This window comes from Procambarus clarkii, chromosome 72 (genome assembly GCF_040958095.1).
Source record: "Procambarus clarkii isolate CNS0578487 chromosome 72, FALCON_Pclarkii_2.0, whole genome shotgun sequence".
NCBI lineage: Eukaryota > Metazoa > Arthropoda > Malacostraca > Decapoda > Cambaridae > Procambarus > Procambarus clarkii.
The window spans coordinates 5,001,799-5,020,740 of NC_091221.1; the positions used below are offsets into that span (position 1 = coordinate 5,001,799).

Here is an 18,942-nt window from a genome sequence, read left to right on the forward strand (position 1 = left end):
CAAACAATAAGTACCCTGTAATTGATTTTTTTCTTTTGTAGTGATTGTGCCTTTTGTAGTGATTGTGCCATACATTGCATGAACAAAGTTCAGACAGTGTTCAAAGTTGTAGGAAAAGATTTTAGGATATAATGCAAAAAATATATTTAGATTTAATTTTCCCACCCAAAATTTAGCACAATAAACCCTCTATAATGTTACATCCTCTGACTTTGTATATTCTTATCAATGACTTGAATTAACTTATAATGAATTTTTATTAGATTTTTTTTAAAACCACTATGAAAAAACAGTAACTGGCATCTCCAGTATTGCCAGGGCTATAAACATTATTAACCCCTTAAGTCGAACTTTCATTAGAAGTACTAGAACTGTACCATATATTCCTGCGTACAAGTCGATCTGACGCATAGGTCAACCCTTAAAATTTTGAGGTGTAATTTAGGTATAGGCCTATATTCACTGGATAAGATGACACCCCAACTAAGGCAGCACCACTTCCCCTGCCTTACTGTATGGAAAGAAAATACTATGGTCTCATAAATATAATGTAGCTTAACGAATATTTACCTCATGAGGGTAAAGTGCTAGAATTAGTTCTTTCTGCAGCCAATCAACCTCTTGCCTCTGCCAAACAATTGTTCAAGCTTCTTATTTTGATACCAACCTCTTGCCTCTGCCAAACAATTGTTCAAGCTTCTTATGTTGATATCAATCACAAGCTTCACAAATAAACATGCATTAAGTAGCAGAAACACAATAGTATTGAAAACATTGCAGAATTACTGTTAATGTAGAATGGTAATATAAAATGCCAATACTGCTGATGGAAGAGATGGCCTGCAAGATAGTTTCCCCATAAACCAACAGTTTGGTGTTGGTGGTGCCACTGATACACCGATCAGCTATTGTAAATGGCATGTTTGCAGGGCTATGTTTTCTACTACTCTAATGTAGTATGTCTTAACTAGGTGAGTACTAACTCAGAGTAAACCAGCCTAACCTAATATTGTATTAAAATAGCTATGATAACCAACCCTATGAGTTTTAGCAAGTCATTGGTATTATTATTATAGTCTGTACATTAAATAGACTTACCAAACATGAGTTTCAATATGAAATAATTGTAATTACTCATGTGTAGCTACAGGATGAGAGCTTCGCTCGTGATGTCCTATTTTCCCAGTACTCTTTTGTTACCTTGAAGTGTTTCCGGGGCTTAACGTCCCCGCAGCCTGGTCATCGACCAGGCCTCGTTGTCGACCAGGCCTTGTTGTATAATACTTTGAAACTATTGACGGTTTTGGTCTCCCTCACTTTCTCACCTAACTTCTTCTGTCTACCACTGTTTGGAAAAGTGAATTTCCGTATATTTCTTTGGCAGCTTTGTTTAGTTAGTTTAAATCAATGACCTCTCGTTCTTGAAATTCCAGGTCTCAGGAATTCTTCCCTATTTTCAGTTTTATCGATGCCTGTTACTATTTTGTACGTGGTGATCATATCGCCACCTTTTCTTTTGTCTTCTAGTTTTGGTATATTTAATGCCTCAAGCCTATCTTCATAGCTCTTGTCATTCAGTTCTGGAAGCCATTTAATTGCATGTCTTTGCACTATTTCCAGTTTGTTGATGTGCATTTTAAGATATGGGCACCATACAACCGCTACCTATTCCAGCTTTGGTCTAAAATAAGTCGTGAACAATTTCTTTAGTATTTTGCCATCCATGTACAATGGAACCTCGATTAACGGTTTAATCCGTTCCGGCTCCGAGCTCGTCACGTGAAACGCCGTCTTTCGAAACAAATTTCCCCATTTAAAATAATGTAAATAAAATTAATCCGTTCTACCTCCGAAAAACATCAATATGATATTCAATTTTTTTAATAATGGGGCAGCCTACCTGACATACACTGAACAAACATTCGACATTTTTCTATTTTCGAATTTGTTCAATTTTTGTTTTTCATTGTTTTAAGAAGATAGAGCAACCTACCTGACATACACTGAACAATGTATGTCAGTGTTCAGTGCATGTCAGGTAGGCCGTTCCATTTTGTATAAATAAAAAACGAAAAATAAAAAAAATGGAACAAATTTGAAAAAAAAAACGAGTCATAAATGTTCGTTCAGTGAATGTCAGATAGGCTCTCTAAGTATCTCAAATATTTTATATTCGGCAGATATGTCGACTTATATGCTGGCATGTATGGTAATTACCTAAGTGTAGTTACAGGATGAGCTACTCTCTTAATAATATTAACAGGAACAGGATGAGGATTTGAACTAGCATCCTGGGTCAACCCAGATGTGCATCTTACCCAAAAAAAATTTCCTCAATAAAACTATACAGTTACATGCATAAATTAGGGAAAAGGCAGATGAAGATGGACATGTCAAAAGGAAGTTGGGTGTAGAAAGGGTGGTTATTGGGACTATGGCTCATGATGCTGCAATTTTACTGATTCATAATGTAAGGGGGTGAGAACTATGAGGGTGAAAGTAACTGGTTTTATGTTCGTGGTTTCACTTTGGTTTATGGAATGTGTAAAATAACTACTTGGACATAATTGACAAAATCAGTGAGTACTGTGTATAGGTCTGCAATCTAACAAGTACGCCTATATTGCATATAAATTTGTTTTTTGGCACACACACAACTGGCAACAAAGGAACTATCTTGTCACCCACTCCTTTAATGGTATTCTGTCTGGTAATGTCATCAAGAAATAGATCTTAACAATATCGTGCTCCCGGCAGAAGATTCTTTAACTTTTCCCCTCGTGCGACCGCGCGGTGACACTGAAATGTTTATACTCTTTTCGGTCTGCTGACCTTAATTTTCCATGTATGTATTTAATTTGGGTGTCAATTTGTTCGCAAGAGAATGCTCTAGTGGAATATATATATAAAACTTCACCAAAGCCGACGTGAGACTCGCCCCAAGTAAAAAACTTTGGCGATCGTTAGCCGTGAGCGCCAAAATGCGATGAAATGTTTATGCTCTTATCAGGTTTGTCAATCCCAGAATTGTTCTACATTGTTAATTTTGGTATAACATTGATCGCAATAAAATTCCGTACACAGACATAAGAATATAAAGTACAAATCATGGGCGTGCCCCACCCGCAAGACAGTGGGAAGTTGCCCAAGGATTACCCACTACCTCACACCCAACTGCACATCGGCTACATCCCTACTGAAAAGTTTATACTCTTTTCATGTTTTTGACCGTAATTTTTGATGTGCGTGTTTCATTTTAGTATCAATGTGTTCTCAATGAAATGTTCTAGAGCAACATATGTATAACATATCACCAAATAAATGCGAGTTGATGCCGGCACCAAATAAAAAACTTATGTCGTTGGTTAGCTGTGCACGCCAAACAACACGAACATGTTGCTACTTTTTTCAGGTTTATCAAGTCCTTGTTCGACATCGAACAAACTTGATCGACATCGTTCTTTTTTGTATCACTGTGATTGCAATAAAATTTCCTACACAGACATATGCATATAAATTAGGCAACATGGGGGCGCATAACGTGCAATGACCCCTAACGTCGCCGAAGCCTTACCCGCTAGAGCACACTCATTGCCACACCCAATACACCAGACAAACACATACAGTTTGCTAACAGACATTTTTGTGCAACATTGTTCATTGTGGTATCAAATTATTTGCAATAAAATGCTCTAAATAGAAAGACAAATATAAGTAATAACAACCACAATATATATAAGCAATGCCAATAACAAAGTATAAAGTCTGCAAAGTTACCCGTGAACGCGCAAAATCAGTAAAATGTATATACTCGTCTCATTTTTCTCGCCATTTTTCTCGTGCTACATCGTTCATTTTGGTATCATTGTGTTCGCAATAGAATTCTCTATAAGGGTATATGAATATAAGATCTAAAAGCCCGGAGTGAGTCCCACAGCCTGGGGGCCTGGTAGCCTGGTGGATAGCTCGCAGGACTCGTAATTCTGTGGCGCGGGTTCGATTCCCGCACCAGGCAGAAACAAATGGGCAAAGTTTCATTCACCCTGAATGCCCGTTACCTAGCAGTAAATAGGTACCTGGGAGTTAGTCAGCTGTCACGGGCTGCTTCCTGGGGTGTGTGTGGTGTAGAAAAAAAATAGTAGTTAGTAAACAGTTGATTGACAGTTTGATTGACAGAGGCGGGTCGAAAGAGCAAAGCTCAACCCCCGCAAACACAACTAGGTGAATACAGCAAAGCCTAAAGTCGGCCAAGTTACCCGTGAACGAGCACCAATTGGCACACCTGCAGACTAATGTATATACTCGTTCAGTTTGATAACATAAATTTTCGTGCTACGTCCTTCATTTTGGTATCAAATTGTTCGCAATAAAAAGGCGCGTATTTTAAAACTAGTCCCATAATAATAGAACAATAAATAGAATTTTAACAAACATTTTAACTTTTGGACACTTTGATGGTCATCACCCCAAAATTATTTATATCTTTCCAGTGGTCTGACATCAATTTTCATGTTATGTCTTTCATTTTGGTATCAAATTGTGCGCAATCTAAAGGCGCTCATTTTGAAACCACCTAGAAGTTTATCGGATAAATGTTTTTTTTTTTACAAATATTTTAGTTTATGACGCTCACGATAGTCATCGAATTACATTGAGAAAAACTTACGACAATAATAGGAGGGCTCGGAGCGCGATAGAGTTAGCACCAGCATGAAAGTCCAAATTATGATTTGACAATAATCACAAGCTACTAGTACATAACCTCATCTGTAATAAGCAATTATAAATGATAACCTAGACTCATGAAACAATTTCTGTTAATTCCATTGCACCTATTTAGATGTAATATAACCATAATTACATCATTTGTATTAAAACTAGAAAAATGATTAAAATCTACACACAATAATGATGTGTGCAGTGCATGATGATAAACTCACTTCAGGGTTAAATGTAGTTGATAAGCTAGGCTTTCTTTTACTGTACTATGAAAAAGAAGTGGCACAAATTTAATAGTTTGCCTAATAATTCACAAGACAGCCCCTTTAGTATCAATATGGAATAAGCTAGATGAGGTAGATGAAACCAACCTCATCCACAACTTATATTAATATATTTTTTATGTGATTATCATCCTATAGTTCTCTCATCAATGCATTTGACAACAGATAGCAGGAAGAGACAGGTCAAAGAACTGACACTCAACCATGCAGACACAGATATACAAGTACAAATATTCACACAACTAGTTTTACATGTGTTTAGGTTCTTACATAAATTTGTGCACATGTATTTGCTCTCCTCGTGCAAATATTGTACATGTTTGCTAATGTTGTGTACACACTAATTCCCAATTAGAATCATTCACCAAGGAACTCATAAAGTTTTCAATTTTTTACAAAATGAAAATTGCATTTTTGCTGACTTGATAACAAAATACAAAACAAACTTAATAAAATACTGTTATGACTTATCCTGAATTTGAGAAATATTATGGTAACTTACTAAGTTTGCTCTACAGTATTACATATGTTTTTGGTATCTTAGACAAAGATTAAAAAAGGCATATTGTACATATTGTTTTATAGAATTTAAGCAAAGTTAGCTAACAAATTTACTTTTAAGAAAACAACATGTACCCTGATCCTAGTTTGCATTTAATTTATTATTTTAAATACATGCTTGTATACACTTCACCACCTGTTTATTTATATTACTTTTTCTTTATAATTTTCTTCATTTTCATTTTGGCCTAAATAATTTCCTAACTTTTAAGGTAAACACTTTATACCGAAGGTTTTAGTTTGATCTCTACATATGGTTATGGAGTAATTTATTTGTTTTTAAAAGATTCACAAGGAATATGTTTCATATTTAAAGGATAAATGTTTTATTAATATTATGGTAATTTTGGGAGGAGAAATCAGTTTATTATTTCAAGAAGATGCCCCAGTCTTGAACTCTTTAATATACCTTAATTAAATGCATCTTCAATAAAGATGCTTCAGTTTTAATCTACCAGATAATATGGCTTAATTTTGAAAGATTTCAAGACTGGTGTACTCTCTATATTTAATCTTAAGGTTTAATATGTATTTGTGTATTGAGAAGAATTTCTCCCTGATTATTAAATTGAGTAATTGTGCTCTAAACTGTGCAAGAATTAAAATAATTTGAGTGAATATTATCAAAAATTTTCTTAAATGCAGTACTGTATCTTCATCTTGCCAATAATTGTTATTTCAATGAGTGCTTACTTTATGTAATAAGGTTGAAAAGCTTCTCAAAAACTACTGATATACTTGTAATTGGTGCAGGGAATAAGTCTTTTGGCATTGTGCAGATGAACTCAAAGGTTTTAATATAATGTGAAATAATTGTTTTATCATATGGAACGGGGTGTAACTTTCATTGCAACTTAGCGAAATAAGGTAGTTAGGTAGGATTTGTTTGGGTAATTGGCCTCACTTTTTTTTTTATATTTTTTTATGGATTTGGAGTGGTCATTCTGTTTGCTACAGTCTTTGAAGATACATGGAGCTTTATGAAGACAGGCATAGCCTGAAACTGGCTCAGCTGATAGAATCAGCTTCATCTTAGCACAGAGAGTGACCTGACAAAAGTTGTCTCTCTCCCTTTTCCAGTTGTTGGGCCCATTTTCCTCTGTGGCGGCATCTCCCCTCCCCCCTCTCGACGCCCCTGCGGGCCACGTATCTCTCTCGGCATCACACCAACCTGGGACCCACTTCCAGTTCGGAAGATTGGGTGGAAGATTTCCCCCACCTTCCTCTCCTTCCTCCCCTCTTGTGGCTGCTGCAGCTGCCGCCTCCGCCTCAGGGTCGATGTACCACCACCACCAGCATGTGGGGCGCGGAAGATATCGACAAGACAACATCAGGGCCCAGATGAATCTTATTAAGGCTGAGACTGCCTCATTAGAATCTCTGCTTGATTCTGGTATGTTTGATGCATCAGAGGCAGAAAAATTAGAGATCAAAATTGGCAGTAAAAAAGTTGAGGCTGGACGCCTACAGAAAGAATTAGAAAGATTAATAAGCGGACAGTTGCGCCAGCGAAAATTTCGGGAGAAAATGAGAAAGAAAATGACAGCAGCTTATGAAACTATTTATAAGATAAGTGCAAACCTAGACTAGTGTTTTATACACTTGTCTTCATCAGTGAAGGTTGTGAAATATTGGGAGGAATTTCTAGAGTCTTGTGGTCATGTCTGTGGTTGAAAGTTTCAGTGGATTTTGTGTGTTGCATTTTAGTACTCTTTGTACTTTCTCTTTAGCTTAGAGTGTAATGAAATATATGCTGTACTGTATTTTGTTAATGTCATTATATATAATTAAATTGAAATTTTGCTTTCAATGCTAATCTCGTTTGGGTGGAAATATGCTTGTAGTGTGCAAAGCTAGTCACTAATTGATTAACTAATAGTTATGTGCCAAGCTATATTTTGTTACTTAAATTATTATTAGTCTTTTTATATTTTCTCATGTTGAATTCTTTTCCTGTATCTCCTCCTCCACAAGTTGAAATGGGCAATGGAAATTAAATTATTCCCTTCGACAATTTTTGTTGTGGAAGAAATAAGTTTTATTTTGGCAATTTTAAGCCTATAGCCTATATAAGCCTGTAGCTATTAGCTCGGAAAATTTGGTTCTAGTATAAAGTGTTACACGTGAAAATCCCGAAGGATGCTTGTGGTGGGCTAGAATTATATGTACAGTATAAGATATCCATGGAAGATATCACATTTATCACAGATATCACAAGACAAAAATTTAGGGGTAGTGATGGCAGTGTTCCTTCATTTGCAGAGGGCGGCTTTCGGGGCAGTAGGCGACTTTGTGCCTGTGGGCGGGCAAGGTGGTGTGGTGTCCCGGCGGGTGGGAGCAGCAGCACCCTGCCCCCCTGTGGCCTCTGCTCCTATGGCTGACCTGCCAACATTTATTCCAAGCCCAGAGTGGCGACCGTACTCTTGTCGCTTTTGCTTTAAGAAGTTCAAACGTAAGGACCACTTAACAGATCATGAGCGACTACATACTGGTGAGCGTCCATACCATTGTCAACACTGTGGTAGAGGTTTTGCCCAAAAGAGTAATTGCAAAAATCATGCTATTCGATGCCCATCAGCTACTAATATATTGTGAAATAGTTTGGGTTTATTTGTCCATATTAAATGCTGGATGTTTCAAAAAGAGAAAGCTTATACAAGAACTCATTATTCAATTAACTTGAAAAGATTGGGTGTATTTGTAATACAATATTTCTGTGCTAAAGGAAGAAATAAAATGGGTTTATTCTTGCTTATTTCTCTCTCCTACGTTAATATAAGGTACTTCTTATCTTTAACAAGTATAATTAAGTGCACCAAGAGCATGTAAATGGTTAAAATAATATTTGTGACATGAAAATAACAAAAAATAGTTCTGTACTGTATTGTTAGTTCTCCAAATTACATGGTAAGCATTTCAATCATGTCTCCAATTTTAATTGACTGGGAGGCACACATGAGATAAGGAAATTCATCATACATAATGGTTAAAATTGATATAACCTTATTGTATTGTACTGTATTGTCTTCTATTCAGTACCTTTAATTGCCTTCTGTTCTGTCTATTGTAGTTCACAGAGACTTTTCTCGTGTGCTCAGACTTCACCATCTCTATTATTATTCATTTGCTCACAGTAAAATTGTCATGGAAGTATGTATATGCAATAAATCTAATTTATAACATAAAAAGGGTTCAGGTTCCCTTTACAGTAGAAAATTGTTAACACATTTCCCATAATGCTAGAATTAGAAGTACAGTAATAATTATTAATAAAACTAAAATTGATCGTATTTATGGACAAAGTCTTGAGCTGGGTAAAGCTTTTTGAAGTGCAGAAAATTAATTGCACGTCTTACTAGTCAAATTATTCATATATTACAAAGCACGAGGTATATCAACTTCATATGGCTGGAAATTTGAGTCATTTGGGGTTTTCAAGATATAAACGAAGTCTACCATTCATAATGATTGAATAAAATTCACTCAAGCCGCTGACATAATTATACATATGCTTGTACCCTTTGAATGAGTTAAAGAATAATTATTAAACCAAATTATTCAAATCTTAGCACTGGTTGCAAATGTTAAGGCAAGGAAGTGTTGCAGGAAGCAAATTATAGCAGGCTGGTGGTATACGTGAACTACTGGTATACACAAAATAGATGCATAGCAGACTGGTGGTATATGTGAACTACTGGTATACACACAATAGATGTATAGCAGACTAGTGGTATACATGAACTACTGGTATACACACAATAGATACATAGCAGACTGGTGGTATACATGAACTACTGGTATACACACAAGATACATAGCAGACTGGTGGTATACATGAACTACTGGTATACACACAAGATACATAGCAGACTGGTGGTATACATGAACTACTGGTATACACACAATAGATGTGGGAAATGTGTGTTTCAAATCCAATTCCAGATTTAAATTTTGTTTCTTAGATACAAATAAAACACTTTCACTATTAGCAACTGCAGTATTATATATATATATATATATATATATATATATATATATATATATATATATATATATATATATATAGACAGTATAACAATATATAATTTGGTTAAATATGACTGCATTACTGGCGTTGTTGATCTTATAGTATAAGCTCACTGTTTCTAATTTTCTTACTCTCAGCATTAAGAAAAGCAATCGAATGTCTGAATTTTGCGATAAAGAAACTAATGATCATTGAAGCTGTTGTTATCCACCATGTTTCATTCCACTCTGGAACACCTTCAGGTTCCAGAAGATGTTCCTGAGTGGAATGAAATGTTGTAGATAATAAACCCTTCAATAATCACTAGTTTCTTATAATTACCATGAATTTAGGTAACTTGATTGGATTGCCCAAAATGCTTTGCATAATAGTGGCTTAATTAGTATGTGTAACCTGTCCCTACAATTACACATTACTCATATGTCCTTTGTACACACATTCTTTTGAATAAAAATTTTCTTCATTTTTATTATTGCTCTTCTTAATCCCACGATTAATAAAATAGTTAGAAGCATGGAAAGCTTATCTATAAGATCAACAATGCCTGTCTGCCCAAGAGTGTAATTACTTAAGAGGTAATTACACTTGGGTTATTGTGCACACACAGGTGTGTGTAATTAGCTAAGTGTAATTACCTAAGTGTAGTTACAGGATGAGAGCTATGCTCATGGTGTCCCGTCTTCCCAGTACTCCTTGTCATTCAACGCTTACATACAACTATTACAACGCACTATACAACTGTTGCATTCAGTATTTCAATTTTGGTCTCATAAAAGTCATGAACAGTTTCTTTAGCATTTCACCATCCATGTAAGTAATAGCAAGTCTGAAGTTGGAAAGCGTCGCATATGCCCCTCTAATAATGTTCTTTGGGTTCCTCTGGTGACAGTTTCCTATCCAAAACCACCCCTAGATCTCGTTAGAGATCTAGGGGTCCTGTTAGAGTCCTGTTAGAGTCCATCTATTTTGTAAGTTGTGTGTGGTCTATTTTTATTCGATTCCACATTACATAACATGGCATTTATTCACATTGAACTCCATTTGCTACATGTTATTCCCCTTCCAATTTGAAGGGGGATGACAATCGTCTGCATCTCCTATCTTCCCCAATATCTTTGCATCATCTGCAGACATGTTCATATAGTAATCCTGTATTCCTTCTGGTGGATTGTTTATATAGACGATGAACATTACTGGTGCAAGAACTGAACCCTGTTGTACTCCACTAGTAACACTCGTGTCAGATAAATTTCATCTGATTTCTGTCTTCATCTGCCTGTCAGAACATTTTTCATCCATGTTAGAAGTCTCGGTCACCTCTCCAGCATGTTCCAGTAAGGGCGCCTGACAGCTGAGTGGACAGCGCTTCGGATTCGTAGTCCTGAGGTTCCGGGTTCGATCCCCAGTGGAGGCGGAGACAAATGGGCAAAAAGTTTTTCACCCTGATGCCTCTTGTTACCTAGCAGTAAATAGGTACCTGGGAGTTAAACAACTGCTATGGGCTGCTTCCTGGGGGTGTGTAACAAAAAGGAGGTTGAGGACCGGGACACTAAGCCCTTAAATCATCTCAAGATAACCAGTTTCCAGAACAACCTCTTGTGTGGGACTCTGTCAAAGCCTTTTTTAGGTCCAGATACAGTCATCCCAACTATCTCCTGTAGAATCTTTGTGGCTCTATAATAAAAACGATGATTTGTTACACAAGATCTTCCTGTTCAAAGCCATACTGTCTTCATTATTGTGTCAAGAACACTCTCCGGGTGTTCTTCGGCTTTAACTATTTTTCTAGTGTTTTGACTGCCACATTTGTTAATGATATGGGTCTATAATTTAAAGGATCTTCTCTGCTACCATTTTTGTAGATTGGAACCGTTTTCCTTTTTCCATATATCTGCTAAGATTTCTATGCACAATGATGTATGGAATATCAATTGGAGTATTATGCTCAGCTCAGTTGCACATTCTTGTAGCACCCAAGGTGAAACTTATCTGGTCCAACTGCATTATTTCTTCCTAGCCCTTTAAGTAATTTTTCCACTTTGTCGTGAGATCCTCTATGTATTTTATTGTGCGCTCTGGAACTGTTCATTTAGTGTTTCACACATTTCTTTTTCGTCACAGTAAATCTGTTAACTTGTTCTCAATCTCTGGATTTTATCCTCTACATGCAGCTTCCTTTTAACACTTTCGCTCACCCCGCGCGCCACCCCTCGACAGGGCGATATGGGCCCCAGCGTGTCACGGAAGCGCGCGTTAATTCCGAAAAGTGTATACTCTCTTCAACTTTGTCACCTCAATTCTCCTTCTACGAGAATAAATTTGGTATCATTGTGTTCGCAATAAAATTCTCTACAGCACTAAATGCATATAAACTCCAAAAGCCCGGCTAATTACCCGCAGCAAACAGAGAAAGTGCGAACGAGTTACCCGGGAGCGCGCAAACGGGATAAAATGTTTTCACTATTTTCACTCTGGTCACCTCAATTTTTGTCCTAGGTCTTTCATTTTGGTCTCAATGGGTTCGTAATAAAATTCTCTAGAGGAACATTAGCATATAAAAAAAACACCTGGTCACGCTCCAACCGCCGACGAGTTGAAGACGGGCCACGCGTTAGCCGTGAGTGAGCGCTCAGAGGCCTTCCTACTACACTCCCAATTCCCACCCTTTTCAAGCCTTTCTTTCGCAATTTTCTTCCTGGAAGGGCCTTGTTCATGATTACTATCCATCGTGGAGTAAGCGTAGATAGTTTCTAAAGCCGCAGTAAGAAATATAGCCACGGAAAATAGCCGAAATGTTCACACGTTTGAGATGCGAGGGGAGACGACATTGGTCACAACAGTGGAGCAAAGACAATGGGCCCACGGCGTGTGCCAAGCCGCCTGAGGGCCACGAGGCTCAACAAAGGAAATGGGAAGACATCGGCGCACATTTTAAAACCAGTCCCCAAAAAATCGGATACAAACCTGATTTTTGGCGAATTTTTAAAGTGGATGACGCAATGCTGCGTCATCCCCGGCATTACCGCCAGTAAACGGATGACGCAATGCTGCGTCATCCCCGAGCGAAAGTGTTAATGAATTTATAGAAAAGGCCTGGATCTGTTTTGCATTTGTCCGCTATCCCTTTCTCAAAATTCATTTCTGTCTTTCCTCACTGCTGTGCATTTGTTGGTTTTCTTGCTTGTAGTGCTGGTATGTTTGAGGGTTAGGCCTCTTCGTATATTGTACCCACTTTCTTGTCTTCCTCTCTGGCGCTCTCACAATTTCTGTTGAACAAATCCTGTTTTCTAGCTCTACATCTCTGTTTTGGTATTAATTTTTGTGTGCCCTCATCATATATTTCACAAAATTTGGCATAGCAACAGGTCTTTACAATTAAATTTATTATAGAATATAATGTGTAATTGCCTAAGTGTAGTTACAGGATGAGAGCTACGCTCGTGGTGTCCCGTCTTCCCACCACTCTTTGTCATACAGTATAACACTTTGAAATTACTGACGGTCTTGGCCTCCACCACCTTCTCACCTAACTTGCTCCAACAGTCTACCACTCTGTTTACAAAAGTGAATTTTCTTATATTTCTCCGGAAGCTTTGTTTCATTAGTTTAAATCTATGACCTCTTGTTCCTGAAGTTCCAAGTCTCAGAAATTCTTCCCTATCAATTTTATCAATTCCTTTTACTATTTTGTATGTAGTGAACATATCGCCTCTTTTCTTCTATCTTCTAGTTTTTGCATATTTAATGCCACTAACCTCTCCTCGTAGCTTTTGTCCTTCAGTTCTGGGAGCCACTTAGTGGCATGTCTTTGCACCTTTTCCAGTTTGTTGATGTGCTTCTTAACCACTGCACTGCGCAAAGCGCCTTTAGGCGCTCAGAGAGTTGTGCTTTTTGTTTTTTAATTTGGCTATATTTTAATGTTTTTTAATGTTTTCATTACTATTTGTGTTTTGAAATGGAAATAGTTGACTTTGGAAACATTTTGACATTAAATTTACCTGAACATTTGTAAAAATAACAAAAATATGTCCTTGACAATTGCACCAAGACGTTTTTGCCGAAAATAGGTGAGCAGTGCAAGGGTTAAGAAGTGGGCACCATACAACCGCTGCATATTGCAGCTTTGGTCTAACAAAAGTTGTGAACAATTTCTTTAGTATTTCTCCATCCATGTACAGTATTTAAAAGCAATTCTGAAGTTTAAAGTGTAGCATAGGGTCCTCACACAATGTTCTTAATGTGGTCCTCAGGTGACAGTTTTCTATCTGGAACCACCCCTAGATACCTTTCTTTGTCAGAATTCTTTAAAGATTTCTCACATAATTTATAGGTTGTGTGGGGTCTTTGTTCCACATTCCATAACATGACATTTATTCACATTAAATTTCATTTGCCAAGTGGTGCTCCATTTGTCCAGGTCTTCTTGAAGGGCATACCAATCGTCTAGGTTTCGTATCTTCCCTATTATCTTAGCATCATCAGCAAACATGTTCATATAATTCTGTATTCCATCTGGTAGATCGTTTATGTAGACAATGAACATTAATGGTGCAAGAACTGAACCCTGTCGTACTGCACTTGAGACATTCCTCCAATCCGATACATTGCCTCTGATTACGGCCCTCATTTTTCTATCAGTTAGGAAATTTTTCATCTATGTTAGCAGCTTATCTGTCACCCCTCCAATATGTTCCAGTTTCCAGAACAACCTCTTATGTGGAACTCTGTCAAAAGCCTTTTTTAGGTCCAGATAGATGCAGTCAACCCAACCATCTCTTTCCTGTAAAATCTCGGTGGCTCATTCATAGAAACCGAGTAAATTCGTTACACAGGATCTTCCAGATCGAAAACTATACTGTCTGTCTGATATTATATAGTTTTTCTCCAGGTGTTCTACCCATTTCGTTTTAATTATTTTTCCAATATTTTGACTATTACACTTTTCAATGATTCAGGTCTATAACTTCCGTGCCACCACTTTTGTAGATTAGAACTATGTTAGCCTTTTTCCACACATCAGCTACAACTCCTCTACACAGGGATGCCTGAAAAATCAGTTGATGTGGAATGCTGAGCTCAGGTGCACATTCTCTCAGAACCCATGGTGAAACTCCATGTGGGCCAACTGCTTTGTTCTTACTTAGCTCCTTGAGCATTTTTGCCACTTCGTCTCTTGACACCTCTATGTGCTCTATGTTGTTCTCTGGAATTCTTATTGTGTCTGGATCCCTGAAGATTTCATTTTGTACAAAAATGAAGTATTAAGAAAATTCACTTTCGCAAATAGAGTGGTAGACTGTTGGAACAAGTTAGGTGAAAAGATGGTGGAGGCCAAAACTGTCAGTAGTTTCAAAGCGTTACATGACAGAGTGCTGGGTAGACGGGGACACCACGAGCGTAGCTCTCATCATGTAACTACACTTAGGTAGTTACACTACACACACACACAATTATATACTGTATATATATATACAGTACATACTGTTTAAATAAATATCTCTTTTCTTTTTCCGTCTATAACATTCAGTAATTATTTGTCACAACGCTAGTGAAAATTTGAATGGACCCATCTAATGTCTTTGGCTTGTGATGTGCTCTCCTCATTTCAGTTCTTTGGAGCATTTTATTTATCACAACAACGTGTTTTGCTGAAGTTATGTGTATTAGTTACTCAATTGATACCTCTTTTTTTTCATTAGTTCATTTATTGTTCGTATTTAAATTGTGTGTGCGTATGCCATTTAACTCATCTTATGATGTCTTCAAATCTTCACATCTTATGATGAATACCTTAATTTTATGCAAGTTAATGAGAGAGAAAAAGTTGTTGTATATTAAATGCAAGTTTTACCAAATGCCTCAAAAAAAATTGTTTCTGTAAATGATAATACTTATGACATTTGATCATCAGCGCAGAAATGATAGAGAGAGAGAGCATGTGAGACCAAGAGCACGAATAAACAAACAAGTGAACTAACTCAATGCAGTCAAATCATAACATAGAACGAAAAGGCAATGTAAAGGATTTGGGTATATTCATGTCAGAAGACTTTACCTTTAAAGAACACAATACAGTAGCAGTCACATCTTCAAAAAAAATGACAGGTTGGATAACAAGAACCTTTAAAACTAGAGATGCTGTACTCTCGTACTTAAGATGCTAGTGCTCTCGAGTGGAGTACTTTTGCACAACGACAGCCCCTTTCAAAGCTGGAGAAATTGCTGACCTGGAGAGCATGCAGAGATCCTTTACTGCTAGAATCCACTCAGTAAAGCATCTAAACTACTGAGGCAGACTAAAAGAGCCAAAATCTGTATTCTCTTGAGCGCAGGCTGGAGAGATACATGATAATTTATTTACACATGGAAAATTGTAGAGGGGCTGGTCCCAAACCTGCACACAGAAATAACACCACATGAGACAGGATGGCAGGATGTGCAGAATACCCCCTGTTGAAAAGCAGAAGTGCAGTAGGCACTCTGAGAGAGAACTCTTATCAACATCAGAGGCCCGATTCTGTTCAACACGCTTCCATTACACGTAAGTGGTATAACTGGCCGACCCCACACTGTTCAAGAGAGAACTCGATAAACACCTCCAAAGGATACCTGATCAACCAGGCTGTGACACATACACAAGCAGCTGCATCCAACAGCCTGGTTAACCAGTCCAGCAACCAGGTGGCCTGGTTGAGGACCGGGCCGCGAGGATGCTAAGCTCTGAAATCATCACAAGGCAATCTTTTTCAACTTTGAAGCACCACTGCAACTCTGTATATTCCTGGAGCTCTTATTATGAATGAGGTGCTCCAAGAAGCACCAACAAAAAATTAACATTGGAAGTTAATAAAAAATAAATAAAAGTCAATAAAAATGTTGTTAATGGGGAAGGTCATACAAAGGGCACAGACAGAACAACAATTGAGATGCTGGAGGGTTTAAGATGGTGGCAGGGGCAGCCTGTTCTCAGAGGAACAGCTTTCCCGGCACCCTCACCAATGAATGCATGTTTGCCAATGCACAATAAAAAAATGTGAAACCTGTAAAAAACAAAATAAAAAAAATTAATTGAGATATATTGATATTTCAGAATTCTCTACTGTAATGAAATGTGGATAAGGGGTATTTGTCTTTAATTGTTGAAAATTCCACTTGTAACTTCTCAATTTTTTAGTGCTTTCGGTGTGGCTCTTCCATTTTGGCCCCGTACTGTCTTTGGGTCTATATGGGGCTTAAAAATTAAATATTATTTTTGCAATTTTTCTTGCATCTCTAGTAGGAAAGTTACCTGTTGCAAAAAATCATTGCCAGTAAACATTCGTGCATTTCATATTGTGTACAAAACCAGAAAAAATATGGATTCATATTCACCTTACTTCCCAATTCCATGGGTCTCACACACACATTAAAGTACAGTACAGTACATGTAGTTCTCATCTCACAAGTATAAATAACATGAATTCATATCTATGGGATTTTGGTTTAACCAGAAAATTGAAACAACATAAAGGCAAGTTTGCTTGTGCACATGATTTGTGCAAAAGTTATATTTTTGTTGTTTAGTGACAAAGTGCTGTACTCGTCTGGCCTGTGACTCCTCCCAATTATTTTTGTTATTTACATTTATAATTACATTCTTCAATCAATTACATGTGTGGGTTGGGTTATATATATTGTAATACTTTACTATTTTTCTGGAGTATCGTACAGTCGTGTACTAGAGTGGACATCATGACATACGAAGACTTCAGTTTTGTTTCTTTCATTCCACTTTCTAGTAAAAGTATCCTAATACTGTACTATCAAAATTTAATGTGTCCTCAAGAGTACTAAAAGATTTGTTTCTTTATTATATTAACTGTTTCTTCCTTGATATTCACAGTCAATTTCACGAATGGCTGATTCACAGTGATTTACTATTAAGATTAAATTACTAACATTTTTGGTCAAAACATATGGCTCTTATTGAAATTGAGCTGGTTAATCCAAGGGTCAAATTGGTTTGCAATTTCCATGCAATATCTTTAGAGAACCTAATCGAATTGTTTTGAAATCCTACTCTATACTTACATGTGTTTATACCATATTCACAGAAATGTTATATCTTCAGTCTTTAGAGTGCGGTTCTATAATTACATTGTGATTATACCTCTACATTCATATTGTGTGGATTACTTTCTTCCCAGCATGCATGGTATCCATAAAAGTCGGTTATTCATTTATTCTTGGGCCTGATCTTTGTGGATACATTATAAAGGCCTGTATATATGATTTATGAAATTAACCTTTTTCATTATTTAGCAGTTTAGCTAAAGAACTTTATTTTTGTAATTCTTTCCCCAGAATATTTCTCTCTACAGTATTGACAAAATTTTCAACAATTACTTGAAACCATAAAACCGAAATTCCTATAGACGTTGTACAACATAACCATGCTATCCCTCCTTGAAGGCCATTTATAATAATTTTAGTATTAAACAAGGGAAATTTGGAGTAGCAGTCCAGAGAGGGGGGCTATCCAATTATCCAGATAAGGGGGTTATCCCTAACTTCATTGAATGTCAAAATGTCCTTAATCCCACACCCTTCTCATCCTCTGCATTAATGCCCGGCATACTTAGTAATAAGGTTTCGTTTAGTATATTAACGAGTCGACAAAAGTAGGGGTTTCTGTAATACATTTATATTTTTATTATAAAATTAACTTGACATTTTCCAGGAAGATATTATGAAATTTATAAATTTTGTTTTTCACACTGGCAGATCTTACATAATTTTACATACATTTAATTGTTTCTATAGCAAATGTCATGATGTTTATTAAATTCATTTGACTGAGAAAAGATAACACTCATATTAGTCTATACATGCTAGGCAGTGTTGCCACCACTTATTTTAAGCTAGTCTATTCCTATTCTATATAAAACAATATACACCATCTGCTTGTAAAAAAAAAAAATATTCACAAATATTCAGCTAAATGTGGGAGCTATAATTTCGTGTCATACGTTGGCTGTAATGAATCCAGGCCCTTGAATTGGTTGGTCATAAATATGTCTGATTTCTGACCAGACCACACACTAGAAGGTGAAGGGACGAAGACGTTTCGGTCTGTCCTGGACCATTCTCAAGTCGATGCCTGGCATATCGACTTTAGAATGGTCCGGGACGGACCGAAACGTTGTCGTCCCTTCACCTTCTAGTGTGTGGTCTGGTCAAATTACTTTAGCCACGTTATTGTGACTCATCGCCTGCAGGTCTGATTTCTGCACTGTGGGCAAACTTTTTTTTTTCTTGAGACCAAGTTCATCCAGTATGCCCTTATCTTACAACTGAGTGAATAGCTTTCAT

General features: G+C 36.9%; 1 protein-coding gene across 38 annotated transcripts in view; it reads left to right on the top strand.

Annotated features, from left to right (window-relative positions):
• LOC123773746 (protein tramtrack, beta isoform) overlaps window positions 1-18,942 on the top strand; it is a 208,807-nt gene that overhangs the window by 68,389 nt on the left and 121,476 nt on the right. For 5 of the 38 annotated variants that reach the window (XM_045767651.2, XM_069312356.1, XM_045767668.2 and 2 more), the window contains exon 5: window positions 7,827-8,055. The exons of 31 other annotated variants lie outside the window; for them this stretch is intronic. In XM_045767651.2, the coding sequence (XP_045623607.1) occupies window positions 7,827-8,055 (229 nt within the window). Of the gene's footprint in view, window positions 1-6,644; window positions 8,312-18,942 lie in introns of those variants that run through there. 2 more of the 38 variants (XM_045767646.2, XM_069312355.1) reach the window with 2 other exon arrangements.